The sequence below is a fragment of the Nicotiana tomentosiformis genome, chromosome 1 (genome assembly GCF_000390325.3).
Source record: "Nicotiana tomentosiformis chromosome 1, ASM39032v3, whole genome shotgun sequence".
NCBI lineage: Eukaryota > Viridiplantae > Streptophyta > Magnoliopsida > Solanales > Solanaceae > Nicotiana > Nicotiana tomentosiformis.
Genome location: NC_090812.1, coordinates 120,282,550 through 120,303,326, shown reverse-complemented (window position 1 = coordinate 120,303,326; position 20,777 = coordinate 120,282,550). Strand labels below are relative to the sequence as shown.

The following is a 20,777-nucleotide window of genomic DNA, read 5'->3' as shown; positions in this document are numbered from 1 at the left end:
CGGTCCTGCTGGAGCCCGGGAGACCTCTACTGATGTACCTGTCAGTATTGGACGGGGCATTTGGATGCGTCTTGGGAAAACATGACGAGACCCGGAGGAAAATGCGAGCCATATACTATCTGAGTAAGAAGTTCACACCCTATGCAGCTCAGTATTCTTTATTGGAGCGTATTTGTTATGCCTTGACATGGATAACCTAGAAGCTGAGGCATTATTTCTGCGCATACACCACATACCTCATATCGAGAATGGGCCCTTTAAAGTATGTTTTTCAGAAACCTATGCCTACTGGCAAGCTGGCAAAGTGGCAAATATTGCTAAGTGAGTTCGACATTGTCTATGTGACTCAGAATGCGGTCAAGGGGAAAGCATTGGCGTATCACCTAGCAGAGAACCCTGTGGGTGGAGAATATGAACTATTGAAGACGTATTTTCCTGACAAAGAGGTTTCTTTCATTGGGGAAGACATCGTCGAAGCTTATGATAGTTGGAGAATGTTCTTCCACGAGGCCGCAAACTTCAAGGGAGTAGTCATCAGAGATGTCCTAGTATCAGAAACCGGCCAACATTATCTGGTATTCACCAAGCTCAAGTTCCTATGTACCAAAAATATGGCGGAATATGAGGCTTGCATTCTAGGACTTAGGTTGGCCATTGACATGAACATCCTGGAACTACTGGTAATCGGAGATTCTGTCTTGTTGATACATCAGGTCCTCAGAGAGTGGGCCACCAAGAATACCAAAATACTACCATACTTGCACTATGTGCAGGAATTGATCAAGAGGTTCACAAAGATAGAATTTAAGCATGTTCCCAGGATTTAAAACGAGTACGCAAACGCATTGGCCACCTCGTCTTCTATGATATGACATCCAGATAAGAATTATATTGACCTTATCCCAATAGAGATCCGCAAGCAACCTGCCTACTGTGCCCATATTGAAGAAGAATTTGATGAGAATCCATGGTATCATGATATCAGAGAGTATCTGGAAAAGCGAATACCTGAAAAGTTCTACACACTCAAAAGCGCAAATTACGGATGTTAGCTAATCATTTCTTTTGGAATAGAGGAATTTTGTACAGAAGAACTCCTGATCTAGGATTGATAATATGCGTCGATGCCAAGGAAGCATCCAGACTGCCCCAAAAAATATATAACGGGACATGTGGATCCCATATGAACGGGTTCATTTTAGCTAAGAAGATATTGAGAGCGGGATACTTCTAGATGAATATTGAGATTGACTGCATCAAGTATGTGCAGAAATGTCACGAGTGTTAGGTACATGCTGACATGATACGGGTTCCACCCAATGAACTCAATGTGACGAACTCACCTTGATCTTTTGTCGCATGGGCCATGGATGTCATTGGCCTAATCAAGCATGCCGCCACCAACGGACATAGATGTATCTTGGTAGCCATTGATTACTTCACCAAATGGGTCGAAGCCTCCTCCTATAAAGCCGTGACAAAGAAGGTCGTAGCAAATTTTGTTCGAGATCATATTGTCTGCCGATTCGGGGTGCCTGAGTCAATTATTACCGATAATGCCACCAACCTCAATAGTGATCTGATGCAATCCATGTGCGAAACATTCAAATCAAGAACCACAATTCCACCGCATACAGATCGTAGATGAGGGGTCGTAGAAGTTGCCAACAAAAATATTATGAAGATACTAAGGAAGATGGTGGACAACTACAAATAGTGACATGAGAAGTTACCATTTTCTATGCTTGGGTACCGCACTACGGTCCGAATATCAACTGGGGAAACTCCCTATCTATTGGTTTCTGGTACCAAAGTGTTTAGACTCGCCGGGGAAGAAATTCCTTCCTTACGGATCGTATAGAAAACTGAGCATAGTGATGCAGAATAGGTACAGAGTCATTATGATCAGTTGGCTCTCATCATCGGGAAAAGAATAAACGCAGTGTGTCATGACCAACTTTATTAGAACAGAATTGAAAGGGCTTTCAAAAAGAAGGTTAGACCAAGACAATTCACATGGGGGCAACTGGTTCTGAAGCGGATCTTCCCATATCAGGATGAGGCAAAGGGTAAATTCTCACCAAATTGTCAAGGTCCTTACATGGTTCATCGAGTGCTAACATGAGGGGCACTCATACTAGAAGAAATGGACTGATAGATATGGCCAAAATCCATCAATTCAGACATCGTCAAAAGATATTATGTCTAAGATTGTATTCGTACTTTCTTCTTGATATAACATGAACTACGCTTGGCCCGATTCTTGTTTAAGAAGGGATATGTAGGCACCCTTTTGGGTTCATTCACATTATAATAAAACTTTCATTTCCCTCTGTGGTCAAAGATTGGGTCAAATTTTTAATTTCATCAAATCTGATAGTGTTGCACCAAGAGGCACCAGAAGAGGATTAATCGGGAAATATATATCAGGGCTCATCCATTAGATCTGGAGAAAATTCGAATCTTGAGGGGGTTTCCCTACAATCCTATACAGGACCAGGACGTTACAATATCTCAAAATGTGTCACAGTCTATGATTCGACAAAACTATCTATTTTATGCATTATCACACATTCAACATTCTTTATGACTAACTAATTACAAAATGCGTATTTTCAAAACTCAGTTTTTGTAATAGCCAAATGCTACATAGGCTAGCTCAAAGCACAGAGGTGTCGAGCTCAGAAAGCAAAGACGGAACAAGGAATCAAAAGCACAAACCAACCTTCACCCTGACTTACAATTTTTCTTTAAATGCAGAAACAACAGATGCAACATTATTAGAAGTATCCGCAAAGGATATACGACCAGACTGCTATCTTCACATAGAAATATACTACCAAGCCTAAATATGTCGAGCTAAGAACTACTTTACTTTCTCGCATTTATTTGATGCTAAGCTCTGCCTCCATCATTGTATAAGGCTAAGCATTGCCTTCTACTTGCATAGGACTAAGCACTGCCCTCATTACCTACACAGGGCTAAACATTGCCCTCATAATTTGCATAGGGCTAAGCACTGCCCTCATACTTGCATGAGGCTAAGCTCTAACTTCGTCATTGCATAAGGCTAAGCATTTCCTTCTACTTTTATAGGGCTAAGCACTGCCCTCATTACCTGCTTAGGACTAAGAATTGCCCTCATAATTTGCATAGGGCTAAGCACTACCCTCATACTTGCGTGAGTCTAAGCTCTGCCTCTATCATTGCATAAGGCTAAGCATTGCCTTTTACTTGCATAGGGCTAAGCACTGCCCTCATAACTTGCATAGGGTTAATCATTGCCCTCATAATTTGCATAGGGCGAAGCACTGCCCTCATACTTGCATAGGCCAAACTTTGCCTCCATTACTGTATAAGGCTAAGCATTTCCTTCCTTTGTATAGAGCTAAGCACTGCCTTCACTATCTGTATTAGGGTCAAGCAAGACCCTTCTACTTGCATAGGGCTAAACACTGCTCTCATTTTCCGCATAGAGCTAAGCATTTCCCTCATAATTTTCATAGGGCTAGGCATTGCCCTGACTATTGCATCCGGCCAAGCACAACTCCCATACTTGCACAAGGCTAAACATTGCCTTCCTCCATTCTTGCATAAGGCTAAACCCTGCCTTCGTCATCCGTATATAGCTAAACAGTCAAGTATCTCCACACCCTTACATTTCATGGGCTGAAACGTCGCCATATTATCCGAAGGTGTTATAGTCCAAAGGCATCATCTTCATAGACTAAGGACAACATCCCATGGCCTAAGGATCTCAAAGTTGCACATCATTATTCAAAGTCGTCATAGTCAAAAGGCACCATCTCATGGCCCGAGGACACCATTTTAATGGCCTGCAAATCCCTTATCATACGCTTCATTGCCCAGGACATCATGGTCTAAGGACATCATTCTCATCGTCCGTAGACAAATTTCATGGTACGAAGGGAATCTGCATCATGTTTAAATTCTCCTACTCATAGCAATGATATTATAACTATTATGTATATGCTTCCGTATTCATTGTATTTCAAGCTTTGCGGGTAACTCGGAAGGTAACCGTTCTTCAAACGGTAGCAATGCTCGCTCCGATTTCCGTTCAAACGTTCACATTCACTTAGTATCTCTAAGTAACTGCCAGCCAATAGTCGAACATTTGCTTTTTCGTAACCGTTCCCCAATTACAATACTTCACGTATCTATTAGGATCGATTCTGCTTTATTGTCATTTATAATCTCCATCTGTGATATCAACTATTCATGACATCGTCCTATCTAGAGAAAATGTACTCTTTAAACACATGCAGTCTTTCTACAATGACTCCATAGGCCGCATTCGCCTATGGATCCAGAACTACACGGGGTCTGATTCCCGTAAAATCAGTGGTATGTAGACACCTCAAGAACTAGGGTCCGGCCCCCATATTTTAACATCTCATGCTCATTCTCATCTATTCGGACAAATTGACTATCATCTCGATTTCTTTACCCAACAATTCTTCCATCATTCCCGAATAAAGAGGGGCAGCTGTTGATACCCCAGTTTGCCCTCATATTTTCTTCTTAGCCTTTGTGAACTAGTATATTTTATAATGTATTTTTATATATTTTTAAAGTATTTTTATATATATTTTTTAATAATATTTATAGAATATTTTCTTGTACTACTATTCCATGACATGTTTATATCAATCTATTATCTTCATAATATTTTTTATCAAATTATTATCATGGAAATTTTATGCAAATAGTTTTATTCACATTATAAGCTTTTAGTTGATCCTAGCATTGTTTATTAATAAATACTTATTTGTTATTTCCTCAAAATTATTTATGAGTTATCAGTTGTCCAGACTAGTTATATATATTTTTAGCATTTTATGCATATTTTATAATATTTTTATGTCGTCTCATACAATTGCATTTGTGTTTTTATACCATTTACCCATTATTTGCAATAATAGCCTATATTTTCACAATACTATATTATTGTATTATTTAGGTCAAAATAGCATTTTTATATTTTTACAATCCTAAGACACTAGTTTAAAGTATTAAATTGCATAAATAGCATTTTTTAAATATATGTTTTAGCTATTTTATTAATTTATGTTTCGTAATTTTGACATATTTTTAAATTCAGCTCAAAATCAGGCCAATTTTGGACCCCAAGAGGTCCAAATCCCATGCCCAATCGCCCAAGCCCAATCATACGACCTCTTCGCCCAAATACCCGATCGGGGATCCATTGATCCGCCCCGTCTTTTATTTTTTTTTAATCCTGGCCATTGATCTCAAATAATCAACGGCACATAACAATCCTCGAATTTTTTTCTACCCGATTCCCAAACCCTAGCCTCATTTCCCCTTTAGTCACCGCCCTCAAATGCTCTCGTCTCTCTCAAGCAAAACCGCAGTCGTCTCCGTCAATATCCATCAACTCTTTCCTAAATTACGACTAATTAGTCGATCAACTAGCGATACACTTTCTTTATTTGTTCTCTATCTCCGTCACTCGTTCAATTATGGTGATATTTGGTATTGTTTTGTCTATGAAAAGTATGATTCATCCGAATCAAGCCAATATGGCTCTGATCTTAAGGATTTCTACAAGATCCTGATTATATACATCGAAGAAAAGAAAATATCTCCTCAAATCTCCATTGATTTCTTCTCGAAGAGGGTTTGTGTGTTATTTTTCCTAATCAGATTGGGAATCGGTTTGCATGAGTTTTTCTTGATTTTGTGGTTTGATTTATTCTTTTCCTTTTTTGATTATGTGGATAGAACACTATATAAATCCCTCCCCTTACCCCTAGAGGATGAGCTAGTGGCTCATACTCTCACACTCATAACTCACATATATTGTTGTTCTATATTTTGTGCTCTCTTTTGGTTCTACTTGTTCCACTATTATTTTGGTTTTTATGGCCGACTAAAAGCCAAGGTTACCGGATATTGATTTTTGGACCTTTTCCAGCATAAGCATTGCTCGGGATCCTAAGAGATCCTTCTGAACTCTGACTTGCCGGAATTTGGGGTCTTGGAGATACTTTTTGGGGTTCTTTAAATCTCTATTTCTTACTTTTATTGCTGCTCTACCTGGTTAGTCTCTTTAATCTCCATTCTCGCAACTGTTTGTTAGTTTCCATAAATGGTATTACATATTATGTTCTAGGTCTTGATTTAGTTTGTTGAAGCATGCTCATAGTTTAATTCTCATCATTGTCTCATTCTCGTGAAACGTTACTGCTGATGCTTCAGTTGAATTATGACTATATGATGTTAGTCTGTGAAATTAGGCTTAATTGATCGACTAAGTAGTACTCTCATTCAAATTGATGTTTAGTTTGATCATTTGGGGTCTATTCTGCCATGTTATTACGCCAAGGAAACAATTAAAATACTGTGGACTCATGTTACTTGATAGGAGATCTCACTTGTGATCTTTGTTATGCTTTGTTGACTGTTGCTCCTATTGTCCTTAAACAATTAGTAGAACCTGAAATTGGGGACATTAGTGTGTGTATTCAAGCCTATTGAAATTTTTTTCAAACTTCTGTGTTGACCAAGAACCTATGTATGGACCTTTAGTTATTCATTTAGGCAAAGTTTGATTCATTGTTTTTAGTGTCTTGTTTATACCAATAACAAGCGTAATAAGGAATAACATACATGTTTTGATCTATTCCTTATTTTGTTTGGCATGAAATCATTCTTTTTTGTATTATGTTGATTGAGTATTTGTTATATTACACACTAAGCACAAACACTTAGAAGGTCTGCCTCTAGGAAGTTATGTCCAGACCATCTTAATTCCTTAATTTGTTAAGCATATGACTTGGGTAAGGCCTGCCTCCGAAATCAATTGAGTAGTACCTTCGCTTGGGTTTCTTTTCACCGCTGCTGAATTGTGGTGAAATTTATGAGCTTCTGTTGTGTTCTAGGTGATTCTGAAGGCCCAAATGTACTTGGGTTCACTTTGTATCTTATTACTATGTCTTTGTACTTGTGTCCACTGTATTCCACCTTTCCTATTGGGCTTGTCATTATTGTTTGGTCTGTAATAATGATAATGGGGATAATAGTTGAAAGGGAGCCTGAGGTGGTTTAAATTTCACATGAACGAGGGGATAACATGCCTATAGGATCAAATGAGCCTTGCCTTCTACTTGCCAATCATGTTCTTGCTTCTGTGTATTACCTGCCAACAGATACCATGTCCATAGGATTTTCAATTTTGCCTGTCTCACTTAAAATCATAAGTATAGGACCTCAAGTAATTGGTAACTAAACATTGCCTATGTGACTTGAAATATTATTTAGAAAGCATGCCTATAGGATATATTCTGTGTTAATTCGTTTGAATATCTGTCACTATACTTAGAGATCACGTATTAGGATTTTACGCTTAGTATCACACCTATAAGATTTTATTAATTAATTCAACCGCTTGCACTATCAACTATGCTCCTAACGCCTTACACCTAGAAGCCATGACTATAGGATCTGTAAGCAATAACTCGTATTTCTCAATTGTTGTATCACGTAAAAACAGTCTAAAACTGGAATCACCTTGAGATCCTGCCTATAGGACTCAACGATGAGATCTGCTTTTATTAGATTATCCATGTACACGTCAAATCTATAGGCCTAATTAGTTCATAACTGGCAGCTTACACTTTCCACCTAGAAATCATGTTTTAGGCCTAAATTCAGTAATTTGACAACACGAACTAGTTCCCTAACTTTCTGTCCTAATCTCGTAACTAGAAAACATGTTCATAGGACAATTTGCCATTGATTCTGCCACTTTTTTGCACCGTTTAATTGGTAATCGCTTGACATTCATGTGAGTATACGTGTGGAGGTAAATGTGAGCATTGTTGTGTTAATTGCACCTCTGTGAAGCCCTATTTGTTTTAAATTATTTGGCGCTTAATCTTTTAATTTTGAGAGGCCTAGGATGAGTATAGAACAACCCATATAGTTGTCTAACACCTCATGGACAATAAGCATGGGACGAGTAGGCACCTATAGGATACGACTTAGAATTGAATTAGTATGTTTTAGGCAAACAACTCAAAGATAGTAATCGCGTAGCTGGAGATGATAGTTTGTGCTCGCTAGATAATATGAGCAACCATTGCACTTAAAGGTTGCGAAGTATTATTTGTGTTGCATGGGGTGATCCTTTAGGCTAAAACATTTAGGACCCCCCCCCCTCCCCCCCTCCCCACTATGTCTAATTGTTCCTGTATAATTTAGTATTTAGATTTGTTTAAGTAGAACATCTTTGTAACCACAGGTTGTACAAATTAATATGAATGAAGTATGTTCTTTCAAACTATTCTCTTACATTATTCCCATACTACTTCTTCAAATTAGCGAATTACTAGTAGTTGAAGTATATTCGATCACCCAGCACCCGCCTAGAATAATTAATCACTTGTCTTGACCGTTTATTCCCTTAGTTTAATAATGGATTAATCTGCATGATCATTTAGGATAATTAAGCAATAATTCAATGTTCTCACATAGCTTAAATTTGACCGGGAACTACAGTGGTGGACCTCGAAGAGTATCTAACACCGTCTTTTCGAGCTAATTTGATACTTTACCTGATCTTTGGTGACACGGACTAGTCAAACAGAGTTATTTACAAATACGTGTCTAAAAACACCTTAAAATTTGTTAGGCGATGACTCCTCTCTTTTAATCTCATTTAAAAGAGTTTTCACAAGTCGAAACTCGCTTTCACAAGAAAACGGGGCGCAATGGAGGTTATTCCTGATCCAGATAGACGTTAGGCTATTACATGCCTTGCTTGCTATCATGCTTATTTGACATTGTACTTTTCTCTACGTGTATGACTACATGAGATACTATTCACGCTAAAAATCATGTCTAGGTTATCTACTTATCCGTTTGAGACATGATAGAGCTATTCTTGCTATATTGAGCTATTTACCTTAGACGTAGTCATAGTATTCAGTCATCATATTATATTTGTATATTATATCTCTATTTTTGTATACTTTATATGTTATCCTACATGTTTCTTGTATCTTTGGGTGTGTGACACAGGTTTGAACTAAGTTATGGCACGCTGATATATTTCGTACGGTATTATGATAATGGTACTATGAGATGTTGGCATATTGAGACTTGAGGAGATTGATGATTGGTTTTGGGCCATAGCGCCATATTGAGCAAATTGATGACTGAGCTTGGCCCATAGATCCGTATTGATATGGATTGTGAGGTCACGTTTGCATCAAGGCCCTATATTGGGCTGAGTGATATTGATCGTGGACTTTTAATTCGATCAGCGCTTGGGCTAGGTTCCTCCCCTCCAAAGTCAAATGATAACCCATATGTGCTTAGTGAGGGGCTTATGTCAGGCACCCGTACAGTGCTGAGTATGTGTGTGTGTGTGTGTGTGTGTGTGTGTGTGCCAGGCACTGTGAGTGTGTTAAGAGTATGATTGAGAGGTATTTGTGCCAGTCACTATGTATGTGCTGAGATTTTGTATACTTGAAGATTAAACTATAATATTAATGATTTTGGCATGTATACTAGTCATGTAGGCATAAAGTTGTAATCTTCCTCATGTTAATTGATATTGATGTCTCTATTTGATGTTTAGAGCTTTAAATCACAGTTTATTTTGATAAATCTCTGTCTAGGTGAATTCCGTGGAAGAGTTGATGCCTTGACTGATATACTTGAAAAGCATGCTTATTTCTCCTTTTATTGCGATAGAGTTGAACCTGCTATTATTTGAGCTGTTTTTTTGTTGTTGCTATTATTATGTTGTTGTTGTTGACTGGTGAAAGTGGGTATTGGACCTTGCCAACCTCGTCACCGTTTTCAGACCGAGGTTAGGTTTTCTACTTATTGAGTACATGGAGTCAGTTGTACTCATACAACACTATGCACTTTATGTGCAAATTAATGAGTTTGACCCAGTTGAGCATTGTGAGCTAAGTTGTGTTGTGCTGTTGAGACAGAGATAGAGTTGTTTCCCAATTCGAAGCCTCTGGCCTCTCTTCCTATCTTTAATTACTGTTCAGTCTTTCAGACATTATTGTATTTCATTCAGACTTTGTACGTAGTATTCTATAAAGCTCATGCACTCGGTGACACTAGATTTTGGGTGGTTTTCAGTTATATTGTCATTTTGACTGCAGTTATTTATGCTACTATGTTATTGAGACTATTTCTTATTGTTGTTGAAGTTTATTTCCACATGTATATTGTTGGCTTGCCTAGCAAGGACCTTAGGCGCTATCATGGCTCTGGTAAAATTTTGGGTCATGACATTTTTAAAATTGTATTTTTTTTATTTCCTTTATATTCTAGGCTTTCTTATTTATTTTTTCACCTCTTTCTTTATTTTTTTACCTTTCTTCTTCAATTCTCCATATGGGTTCCCTCTGAATTGTTTTCTCCCTTTCTTATTTCTTCTGAATTTCTTTATTCTCTTTCTCATTTTAGTCTTCTTTTATTTCTTACTTATATTCTTGAAAGAGAACATGTTTAAATCTTCATATTAAACCCAACAAATAAAGTTGAATCTCTTGAACCTTATTTGTGTAATCTAGAATTAGAGAATATAGTTGCTCGCCGATTGGTTTCTTTTTTTTTGAAATATTATTTTGTGTTATTGTCACGATCCAAAATCAACCCGTTGTGATGGCGCCTATCGTAGTACTAGGCAAGCCGACTACTCAAGCATTCCCAACACTTTAAGTCTTTGAAAGATACGAAAATAGTTTAATTAAAAAGAAATCTTTTAAAACAGGATATGAAGTCACAACTCAATATATAATTTCTCCCAAGATCGGGGTGTCGCCGAGTACATGAGCATCTATACATAGCAACAAAAGAGACTGATACACGGTCTGGAAAGGAGGATCAAGGTCTGCAGACGCCAAGCAACTACCTCGATGATCTCCAAATAGATAGACTCTGAAATCAACAACCGTCGTGCTCTGATATGCCTGGATCTGCACACGAGGTGCAAGGTGTAGTGTGAGTACAACCAACTCAATAAGTATCGCAAATAAACAAGTCAAGGTAAGAGAATCTTAATTTGTTGAGGTCACTAGGTAAATCAGTACAATTCTACCATTTTTTTATTAACACAATATAAGTTTTAAAGCTAGCTCATAAGGCTTCGTGGTACGGATATCTATGTGTACATGTGCACTGGTTTTTCAAATACCCCGCTCAGTAGTATTATGGCATGTAGAGGAAAGAAATAAGTAAACAAGATAAATTATCAAGAAGATAAGAGTTTCACACACTGCGCGGACGACTCACGTGCTAACAATAGAATCTGCACGGACAACTCACGTGCGACACAGACAACTCACGTGTCAATAATATCAATATATGGATCTGCGCGGACAACTCACGTGCCAATAATATCAATACATGGATTCGCACGGACAACTCACGTGTTGCACGGATAACTCACGTGCCAATAACATAATCCGCACGGCATACCTGCAGGCTCTAGTCCAAAATATCATACAAAAACCATAAAGCAAGTATACAAATATAAAATGAATGAAATAAGATTCTCATATCCTTGGACTAGTAAATAGCATGCTAAAGTGTAGGCATATGCAAAGTGTGTTATCGTAGCACAATTTTGGAAATTTCTTCAATGAAAGACATTTATCAAGTTCGTTTAGGGATTAAACCTCTAAGTGGGCTCATCATGGCTCAATTAGATCACATAAACTGTTACCACATATTAGATATCGAAGCTCGAAGTTTAACAGTCATTTCTGGGCTTATAGGAGCCTTGAGCACAACCCAAATACGAATATACAATTCAGGTGCCCGCACTTGGGATCATCCACACACATGTGCGCACCCAAAAGCACGTGGATATCACAACAATTCAAGAAACTGGTGCCTCAACCGAGTTTAAATATGATACTTACCTCAAGAAACTCGAATCACTCTGCTAGAAAGCCCTTGCCTCGAAAATCAGCCTCAGAACGTCCCAAAACTAGCCATAAGCAATTTGATACCATCAACACGAGGTAAAGGAATCAATTCCATATGAAAACACTAGGTTCTGAATCAAATTCAAAAAGTCAATTAAAAGACCGGGCCCCGGGCCCATGTCTCAAAATCCAGTAAACGTCATAAAATCCGGAAGCCCATTCAACCACGAGTCCAACCGTAACAAATTTACCAAAATCCAATACCAAATCGACACCCAAATCCCCAATTAAAACTCTCCAAATCCCTAGCCTCAAACCCCCAAATTACACCTTAAAACAACACAATCTAGGTGGAAAAATCAATGGGGAAACAAGATTATCGAACAAAAATGAGCACAAGTGACTTACCTCAATAAACCCCTCGAAAATCCTCTCAAAGGTCACTTAATCCCGAGCTTGAAATGTTTTGAATTGGTGAAAAACACGGAACCCTCATTTTTAATACACTGCCCAGGACTTCTCGCACCTGCGGTTTCCCGCTTATGTGGTTTCCTCCGCTCCTGCAGTCCATGATTCCGCTTCTGCAGACTTGCTTCTGCGAGCCATAAAGCCATTTTTGTGGACCCAGCTCCCACTCCCATTTTCGCTTATGCGCTCCAATCGCCGCATCTGCAGCCATGCAGGTGCGGTAATTCCTTCGCACCTGCGACCACTGCACACTCACCTCCAAAATTGCATATGCGCAACACAACACGCGCATGCGACCAATTTTGTAGGTGCGATTGCCCTAGAAGGCTTCAGCTACAGCAGTTTTTCAAACTCAAATTTTGATCTGAAAACTATCTGAACTCCACCCGAGGCCCCCGGGACCTCAACCAAACATACCATCAAGTCCTAAAGCACGATACGAACTTAGTCTAACCTTCAAATCACATCAAACAATATCAAAAATACGAATCGCACCCTAATTCAAGCCTAACGGATCTAAGGAAATCAAATTTCTACAAACGACGCCGAAACCTATCAAATCACGTCCAATTGACCCCAAATTTTGCACACACGTCACGAATCACACCACGAACCTACTCCAACTCTCGGAACTCCAATCCGAGTCAGGTAACCACAAAGTCCACTCTTGGTCAAACTTTTAAATTTCCAACTTTTGCCATTTTAAGCCTAATTAAACTATAGACCTCCAAATCACAATCCGGACACGCTCCTAAGTACAAAATCACCCAACGGAGCTAACAGAACCTTCAAAACTCCATTCCAGAGTCGTCTACACATAAGTCCACATCCGGTCAACCTTTACAACTTAAGTTTTCATCCTTGAGACTAAGTGTCAATTCATTCCGTAATCTCACCGGACCCGAACCAACTACCCCGGTAAGTCATATAACGGTTATAAAGTACCAAATGAGCAGTAAGTAGGGGAATGTGGCTAAAACTCTCAAAATGATCGGTCGGATCGTTACATCCTTCCCCTCTTAAACAAAGTTAGTTCTCGAATGGGTCAAGAAACATACCTATAGTCTCAAATAGGCATGGATAACTGCTTCGCATCTCCCGCTCGGTCTCCCAAGTAGCTTCATCAACTGGCTGACCTCTCCACTGCACCTTCACTGAAGCTATGTCCTTTGACCTTAACTTTCGAACCTGCCAATCCAAAATGGCCACCGGCTCCACATCATAAGTCAAATCACCATCCAACTGAACCGTGCTGAAATCCAAAACATGACACGGATCACTGACATACTTCTGGAGCATAGAAACATGAAACACTAGATGCACAACTGACAAACTAGGTGGCAAGGCAAGCTTGTAAGCCACCCCTCCAATCCTCTGAAGTACCTCAAACGATCCAATATACCGAAGGCTCGACTTGCCCTTCTTCCCGAACCTCATAACACCCTTCATAGGTGACACCTTGAGCAGTACCTTCTCCCCAACCATGAAAGAAACGTCATGAACCTTCCTATCGACGTAAATCTTCTATCTGGACTGTGCCGTGCGAAGCCGATCCTAAATCAATTTAACCTTGTCCAAAGCATCTTGAACCAAGTCAGTACCCAATAGCCTAGCCTCCCCCGGCTCGAACCAACCCACCGGAGATCGACACTGTCTCCCATATAGAGCCTTATACGGAGCCATCTGAATGCTCGACTGGTAGTTGTTGTTGTAGGCAAACTCCGCAAGCGACAGAAACCGATCCCAAGAACCCCCGAAATTAATGACACAAGCGCGTATCATGTCCTCCAATATCTTAAAAGTGCGCTCGGATTGCCCATCCGTTTGAGGGTGAAATGTTGTACTCAACTCAACCTGGGTGCCCAACTCTCACTGCATGGCTCTCCAAAATTGCGATGTAAACTATGTGTCCCGATCAGAAATGATGGACACTGGCACACCGTGAAGGCGAACAATCTTGCGGATGTAAATCTCAGCCAACCGTTCTTAAGAATAAGTAGTACCAACTGGAATAAAGTACGCGGACTTGGTCATCCGATCCACAATCACCCAAATAGCATCGAACTTCCTCAAAGTCTGTGGGAGCCCAACTACAAAATCCATGGTGATCCGCTCCCATTTTCACTCTGGAATCTCTAGCCTCTGAAGCAATCCACTCGGTCTCTGATGCTCATACTTCACCTGCTGACAGTTAAGGCACCGAGCTACAAATCTCACTATATCCTTCTTCATTCTCCTCCACAAATAATGTTGTCTCAAGTCCTGATACATCTTCGCGACACCTGGATAAATGGAATACCATGAACTGCGGGCCTCCTCAAGAATCAACTCATGTAGCCCATCTACATTAGGCACACAAATATGACCCTGCATCCTCAACACCCCATCATCCCCAATAGTAATGTCTCTGGCATCACCGTGTTGAACCGTGTACTTAAGGACAAGCAAATGAGGATCATCATACTGGCGCTCTCTGATGCGATCATATAAGGAAGACCGAGAAACCACACATACTAGAAACCGACTAGGCTCCGAAATATCTAATCTCACGAACCGGTTGGCCAAGGCCTGAACATCAAGTGCAAGAGGTCTCTCACCAACAGGAATGAATGCAAGGCTACCAATACTCATCGTCTTTCTACTCAAGGCATCGGCTTTCCTGGGATGATATAGAATGGTGATGTAATAATCTTTTAGCTGCTCCAACCATCTCCGTTGCCTCAAGTTTAGATCCCCTTTTGTTTGAACAAGTGCTGGAGACTCCGATGATCTGTAAATACCTCACAAGACACACCATAAAGATAGTGCCTCCAAATCTTCAATGCCTGAATGATGGCAGCTAACTCCAAGTCATGAACATGGTAGTTCTTCTCATGGGGCTTCAACGGACGCGAAGCATAAGCAATCATTCTACCTTCCTGCATCAAGACACACCCAATACCAATCTGAGAAGCATCATAATACACTGTATAAGAGTCTGAAGCTGAAGGCAAAACTAGAACTGGAGTTATGGTCAAGGCAGTCTTGAGCTTCTGAAAGCTCTCCTCACACTCATCCGACCACCTGAAAGTAGCACCATTTTGGGTCAATTTGGTCAAGGGCGATACAATAAACGAGAAACCCTCCACGAAGTGACGATAATAACCGGCCAAACCGAGAAAGCTCTGAATCTCCGTAGCTGAGGACAGTCTAGGCTAACTCTGAACCGCCTCAATCTTCTTCGGATCCACCTGAATCCCCTCACTGGACACCACGTGCCCCAAGAACGCCACTGAACTAAGCCAAAACTCATACTTGGAGAACTTGGCGTAAAGATTCTCCTCCCTCAACCACTGCAACACAATCCTCAAATGATGGGCATGCTCATTCTAGCTACGAGAGTACACCGGGATATCATCAATAAATACAATGACAAACGAGTCGAGATAAGGCTGAAATACACTATTCATCAGATGCATGGATGTTGCTGGGGAGTTGGTCAGCCCAAAAGACATCACAAGGAACTCATAATAACCATAACGGGTCCTGAATGCCGTCTTTAGAATATCTGAGTCCCGAATCTTCAACTGGTTGTACCCAGACCTCAAATCAATTTTAGAGAACACCCTCGCTCCCTGAAGCTGGTCAAATAGATCATCAATGCACGGTAAGGGATACTTGTTCTTAATTGTAACTTTGTTCAATTGCCTATAGTCGATGCACATCCGCATAGTACCATCCTTCTTCTTCACAAACAGAATCGGTGCACCCCAAGGTGACATACTAGGCCTAATGAAACCCTTATCAAGAAGTTCCTAAAGTTGTTCTTTCAATTCCTTCAACTCAGCTGGTGCCATACGATACAGAGGAATAGAAATAGACTGAGTGCCCAGCACCAAGTCAATATCCTTGTCGGGTGGCATGCCCGGCAGGTCTGTAGGAAACACATCCGAAAAATCTCGTACCACCGGAACAGAATCAATAGAAGAAGTATCAGCAACAACATCCCTCACAAAGGCCAAATAAGAAAAACAACCCTTCCCAACCATCCGTTGGGCTTTCAAATATGAAATCACTCTACAGGGAACATAGTCTAAAAAACCTCTCCACTCAATCCTTGGCAACCCCGACATCGCCAATGTCACGGTCTTAGCATGACAATCCAGAATAGTATGACACGGAGACAACCAATCCATACCCAAGATCACGTCGAAATAAACCATACTAAGCAATAAAAGATCAACTCCAGTATCCAATCCCCTAATAGTCACTACACACGATTGATATACACGGTCCACAATAATGGTGTCACCCACTGGTGTAGATATATGAACAGATGAAACTAAGGACTCACGGGGCATATCCAAATAATGAGCAAAATATGATGATACATACGAGTAAGTGGAACCAGGGTCAAATAATACAGAAGCACCCCTGTGGCATACTGAGACAATACATGTGATCACTGCATCTGAAGCAACTGCATAAGGCATGGTAGGAATAACATAGAATCGGGACTGACCGCCACCTGATCGGCCTCCCCTCTTGGGCGACCTCTAGCTGCCCGGGCCCTACCCCGAGCTGGTTGTATGGGTGGTGGAACTGCTGGTGCTGGTACCATAGGCCGAGAACTCTACTGTGGAGCCCTACTCAATAATCTAGGGCAATCTCTCTTGATATGACCCATATCCCCGCACTCGAAACAACCTCTCCTCTGACGGAACTGCTGCTCCTGATAACCTGAGGAACTGCCTGTAGAAACCTGAGCAGACGAGGCATGGTGAGAAATCTATGCTGGTAGTGTGCAGAATAAAGATTGGCCTGAGCGAGCACTGTAAGAACCGTGGCTAACTGATGTACCACAATGAGCTGGACGAGTCGTCTGAGCGGTCCTATAAGGACGACCCTTACTGTGGTAAGACTGTTCCCCAGAATGAACACCACTGGAACCACCCGAACTTCGAGGCCTCTTGGCCTCCCTCTCCTCACGCTTCTGATTACAAACCATCTCTAGCTGTCGAGCAATATCAACCACCTCGTCAAAAGTAGCACCAGATATCTTATTTCGAGTCATAAGTAATCGCAGCTGATATGTGAGGCCATCAATGAACCTCATAATCCTCTCCCTATCAGTGGGAACCAACCAAACTGCGTGACGAGCCAACTCCAAAAATCTTATCTCGTATTGGGTCACAAACATGCCATCCTGACGAAGTTGCTCAAACTATTTGCACAGCTCCTCCCTGCGAGACTGTGGCACGAACTTCTCCAAGAAGAGAACGGAGAACTCATGTCATGAAAGTGGTGTTGCACTGACTGGCTTGCGCCTCTCATAGGCCTCCCACCATCTGAAGGCAGCCCCAGTAAACTGAAAAGTAGTGAATGAGACCCTATTAGTCTCCAGAATACCCGTTGTGCGAAGAATCCGCTGGAACTTGTCCAAAAAGTCCTGGGCATCCTCAGACTCAACCCCACTAAATGATGGAGGCTAGAGCCTCCCAAATCTCTCTAGTCTCCTCTGCTCATCATCAGTCATAACGGGACCCATCTGAGCCAGAGCAACTGCAACCAATTGGGCTAGTAGTAGCCCCGGTGTCTGAAGTCCTTGCATCACGTGCTCTGGAGTACGGGCGGTGGGGGTATGAGTACCTCTCCCGGTCTGAGAAGTGACTGGTGCGCCATGAGCCAAAACTACCTGAGCAAGGCCAGTGCAAACAGTCAATATTTGGGCCAAAGAATCCTGAAGACCTGGAATCACAATGGGCACAGATGGTGCCTGAGTTGGCCCCGCTGGCTCAACCACATTCGGAACCTGCTCCTGAGTTGGAGCAACTGGTGGATCTGCAAGTGCTGCTCTAGCTGATGTACAAGTTGTACCTCTGCCCCTACAGCGGCCCCTACCGCGACCTCGGCCTCTCATGGCCCTAGCTGGTGGTACTGGTGGTTGGCTGTCCTGTCAGATAGCACGTGTCCTCACCATCTGTGAGAGAATAGAACAAAAGAAATTTAGTGACCGGAATCAACAAATTCGCACGACAAGAATACAAGAATGTGAAGTTTCCTAAGGGTTCGACAGTCTCTCAAAGATAAGTACAGACGTCTACTAAACCTGCTCATGACTCGTGAGATCTATGTAACCTAGGATATGATACCAACTTATCACGACCCAAAACCAACCCGTCGTGATGGCGCTTATCGTAGTACTAGGAAAGCCAATTTCTCAAGCATTCCCAACACTTTAAATCTTTGAAAGATACGAAAATAGTTTAATTAAAATAAAATCTTTTAAAACAGGATAGGAAGTCACAACTCAATACATAATCTCTCCCAAGATCGGAGTGTCACCGAGTACATGAGCATCTATACATAGCAACAAAAGAGACTGATACACGGTCTGGAAAGTAAAACTAAATACATAAACTGAAAGATAGGGAAAGGAGGATCAAGGTCTGCGGACGCCAAGCAGCTACCTCGATGATCTCCGAACAGATAGACTCTACAATCAACAACTGCCGTGCCCGGATACGCCTGGATCTGCATACGAGGTGCAAGGTGTAGTATGAGTACAACCAACTCAATAAGTATCGCAAATAAATAAGGCAAGGTAAGAGAAGCTTAATTTGTTGAGGTCACTAGGTAAATTAGTACAATTCTGCCATTTTTGATTAACATAGTATAAGTTTTAAAGTAGCTCATAAGGCTTCGTGGTACGGATATCTATGTGTACATGTGAACTGGTTTTTCAAATACCCTACTCAGCAGTATTATGGCATGTAGAGGAAAGAAACAAGTAAATCAGATAAATAATCAAGAAGATAAGACTTTCACACACTGCACGGATGACTCACGTGCTAACAATAGAATCTGAACGGACAACTCAGTGCGACACGGACAACTCACGTGTCAATAATATGAATATCCATGGACTACTCACGTGCCAATAATATCAATACATGGATCCGCACGGACAACTCACGTGTTGCACAGACAACTCATGTGCCAATAACATAATCCGCTCGGCATATCCGCAGGCTCCAGTCCAAAATATCATACATAATCCATAAAGCAAGTGTGTGTGTGTGTGTGTGTGTGTGTGTGTGTGTGTGTGTGTGTGTGTGTGTGTGTATATATATATATATATATATATATATATATATAATATTCTCATATCCTTGGACTAGTGTAAATAGCATGCTAAAGTGTAGGCATGTGCAAAGTGTGCTATTATAGCTCAATTTTGGCAATTTCTTCAATGAAAGACATTTATCAAGTTCGCTTAGGGATTAAACCTCTATGTGGGCTCATCATGACTCAATTAGATCACATAAAATGTTACCACATATTAGATATCGAAGCTCGAAACTTAACAGTCATTTCTGGGCTTATAGGAGCCCTGAGCACAACCCAAATATGAATATAAAATTCTGGTGCCCGCACTTGGGATCATCCCCATGCATGTGCGCACCCAAAAGTATGTGGCTACCACAACAATTCAGGCAACTGGTGCCTCAATCGAGTTTAAATACGATACTTACCTCAAGTAACTCGAATCACTCCGCTAGCAAGCCCTTGCCTCACGAATCGGCCTCCGAATGTCCCGAATCTAACTATAAGCAATTCGATACAATCAACACGAGCTAAAGGAATCAATTCCATAAGAAAATACTAGGTTCCGAATCAAATTCAAAAAGTCAATTCAAAAATCGGCCCCCGGGACCACGTCTCGGAATCTGGTAAAAGTTACTAAATCCCGAAGCCCATTCAACCACGAGTCCAACCATACCAAATTCACCAAAATTCAATACCAAATCGACACCCAAATCCCCAATTAAAACTCTCCAAATCCCTAGCCTCAAACCCCAAATTACACCTTAAAACCACACAATATATGTGGGAAAATCAATGGGGAAATAAGATTATCGAACAAAAATGAGCACAAGTGACTTACCTCAAGAAACCTCTCGAAAATCTTCTAAAAAATCGCCCAATCCCGAGCTTGAAATGGTGAAAAGCACGAAACCCTCATTTTTAATACACTGCCCAGGCCTTCTCGCACCTGCAGCCACTTACCCGCTTCTACGGTGTCGCAGAAGCGACCCTTTTCCCACTTCTGCGGTTTCCTCCGCTCCCGCGGTCCATGATTCCGCTCCTGCGGACTCACTTTTGCGAGCCATAAAGCCGCTTATGCGGACCCAACTCCTACTCCCATTTCCGCTTCTGCGCTCCAATCGCCGCATCTGCGGCCAAACAGGTGCGGTAATTCCCTCGCACCTGCGACCACTGCACACTCCCCTCCAAAATCGCATTTGCGCAACACAGCTCGCACATGCGACCAATGTTTCGCATGTGCGATTGCACCAAAAGGCTTCAGCTATAGCAGTC

At 41.2% G+C, this 20,777-nt stretch overlaps 1 protein-coding gene across 1 annotated transcript; it reads left to right on the top strand.

The window, feature by feature from the left end:
• The first annotated feature begins 248 nt into the window (after positions 1-248).
• On the top strand, positions 249-827 carry LOC138909037 (uncharacterized). The gene has a single exon (XM_070200060.1). The coding sequence runs from the start codon at positions 249-251 to the stop codon at positions 825-827; it is 579 nt and encodes a 192-aa protein (XP_070056161.1).
• Positions 828-20,777: the final 19,950 nt, after the last annotated feature.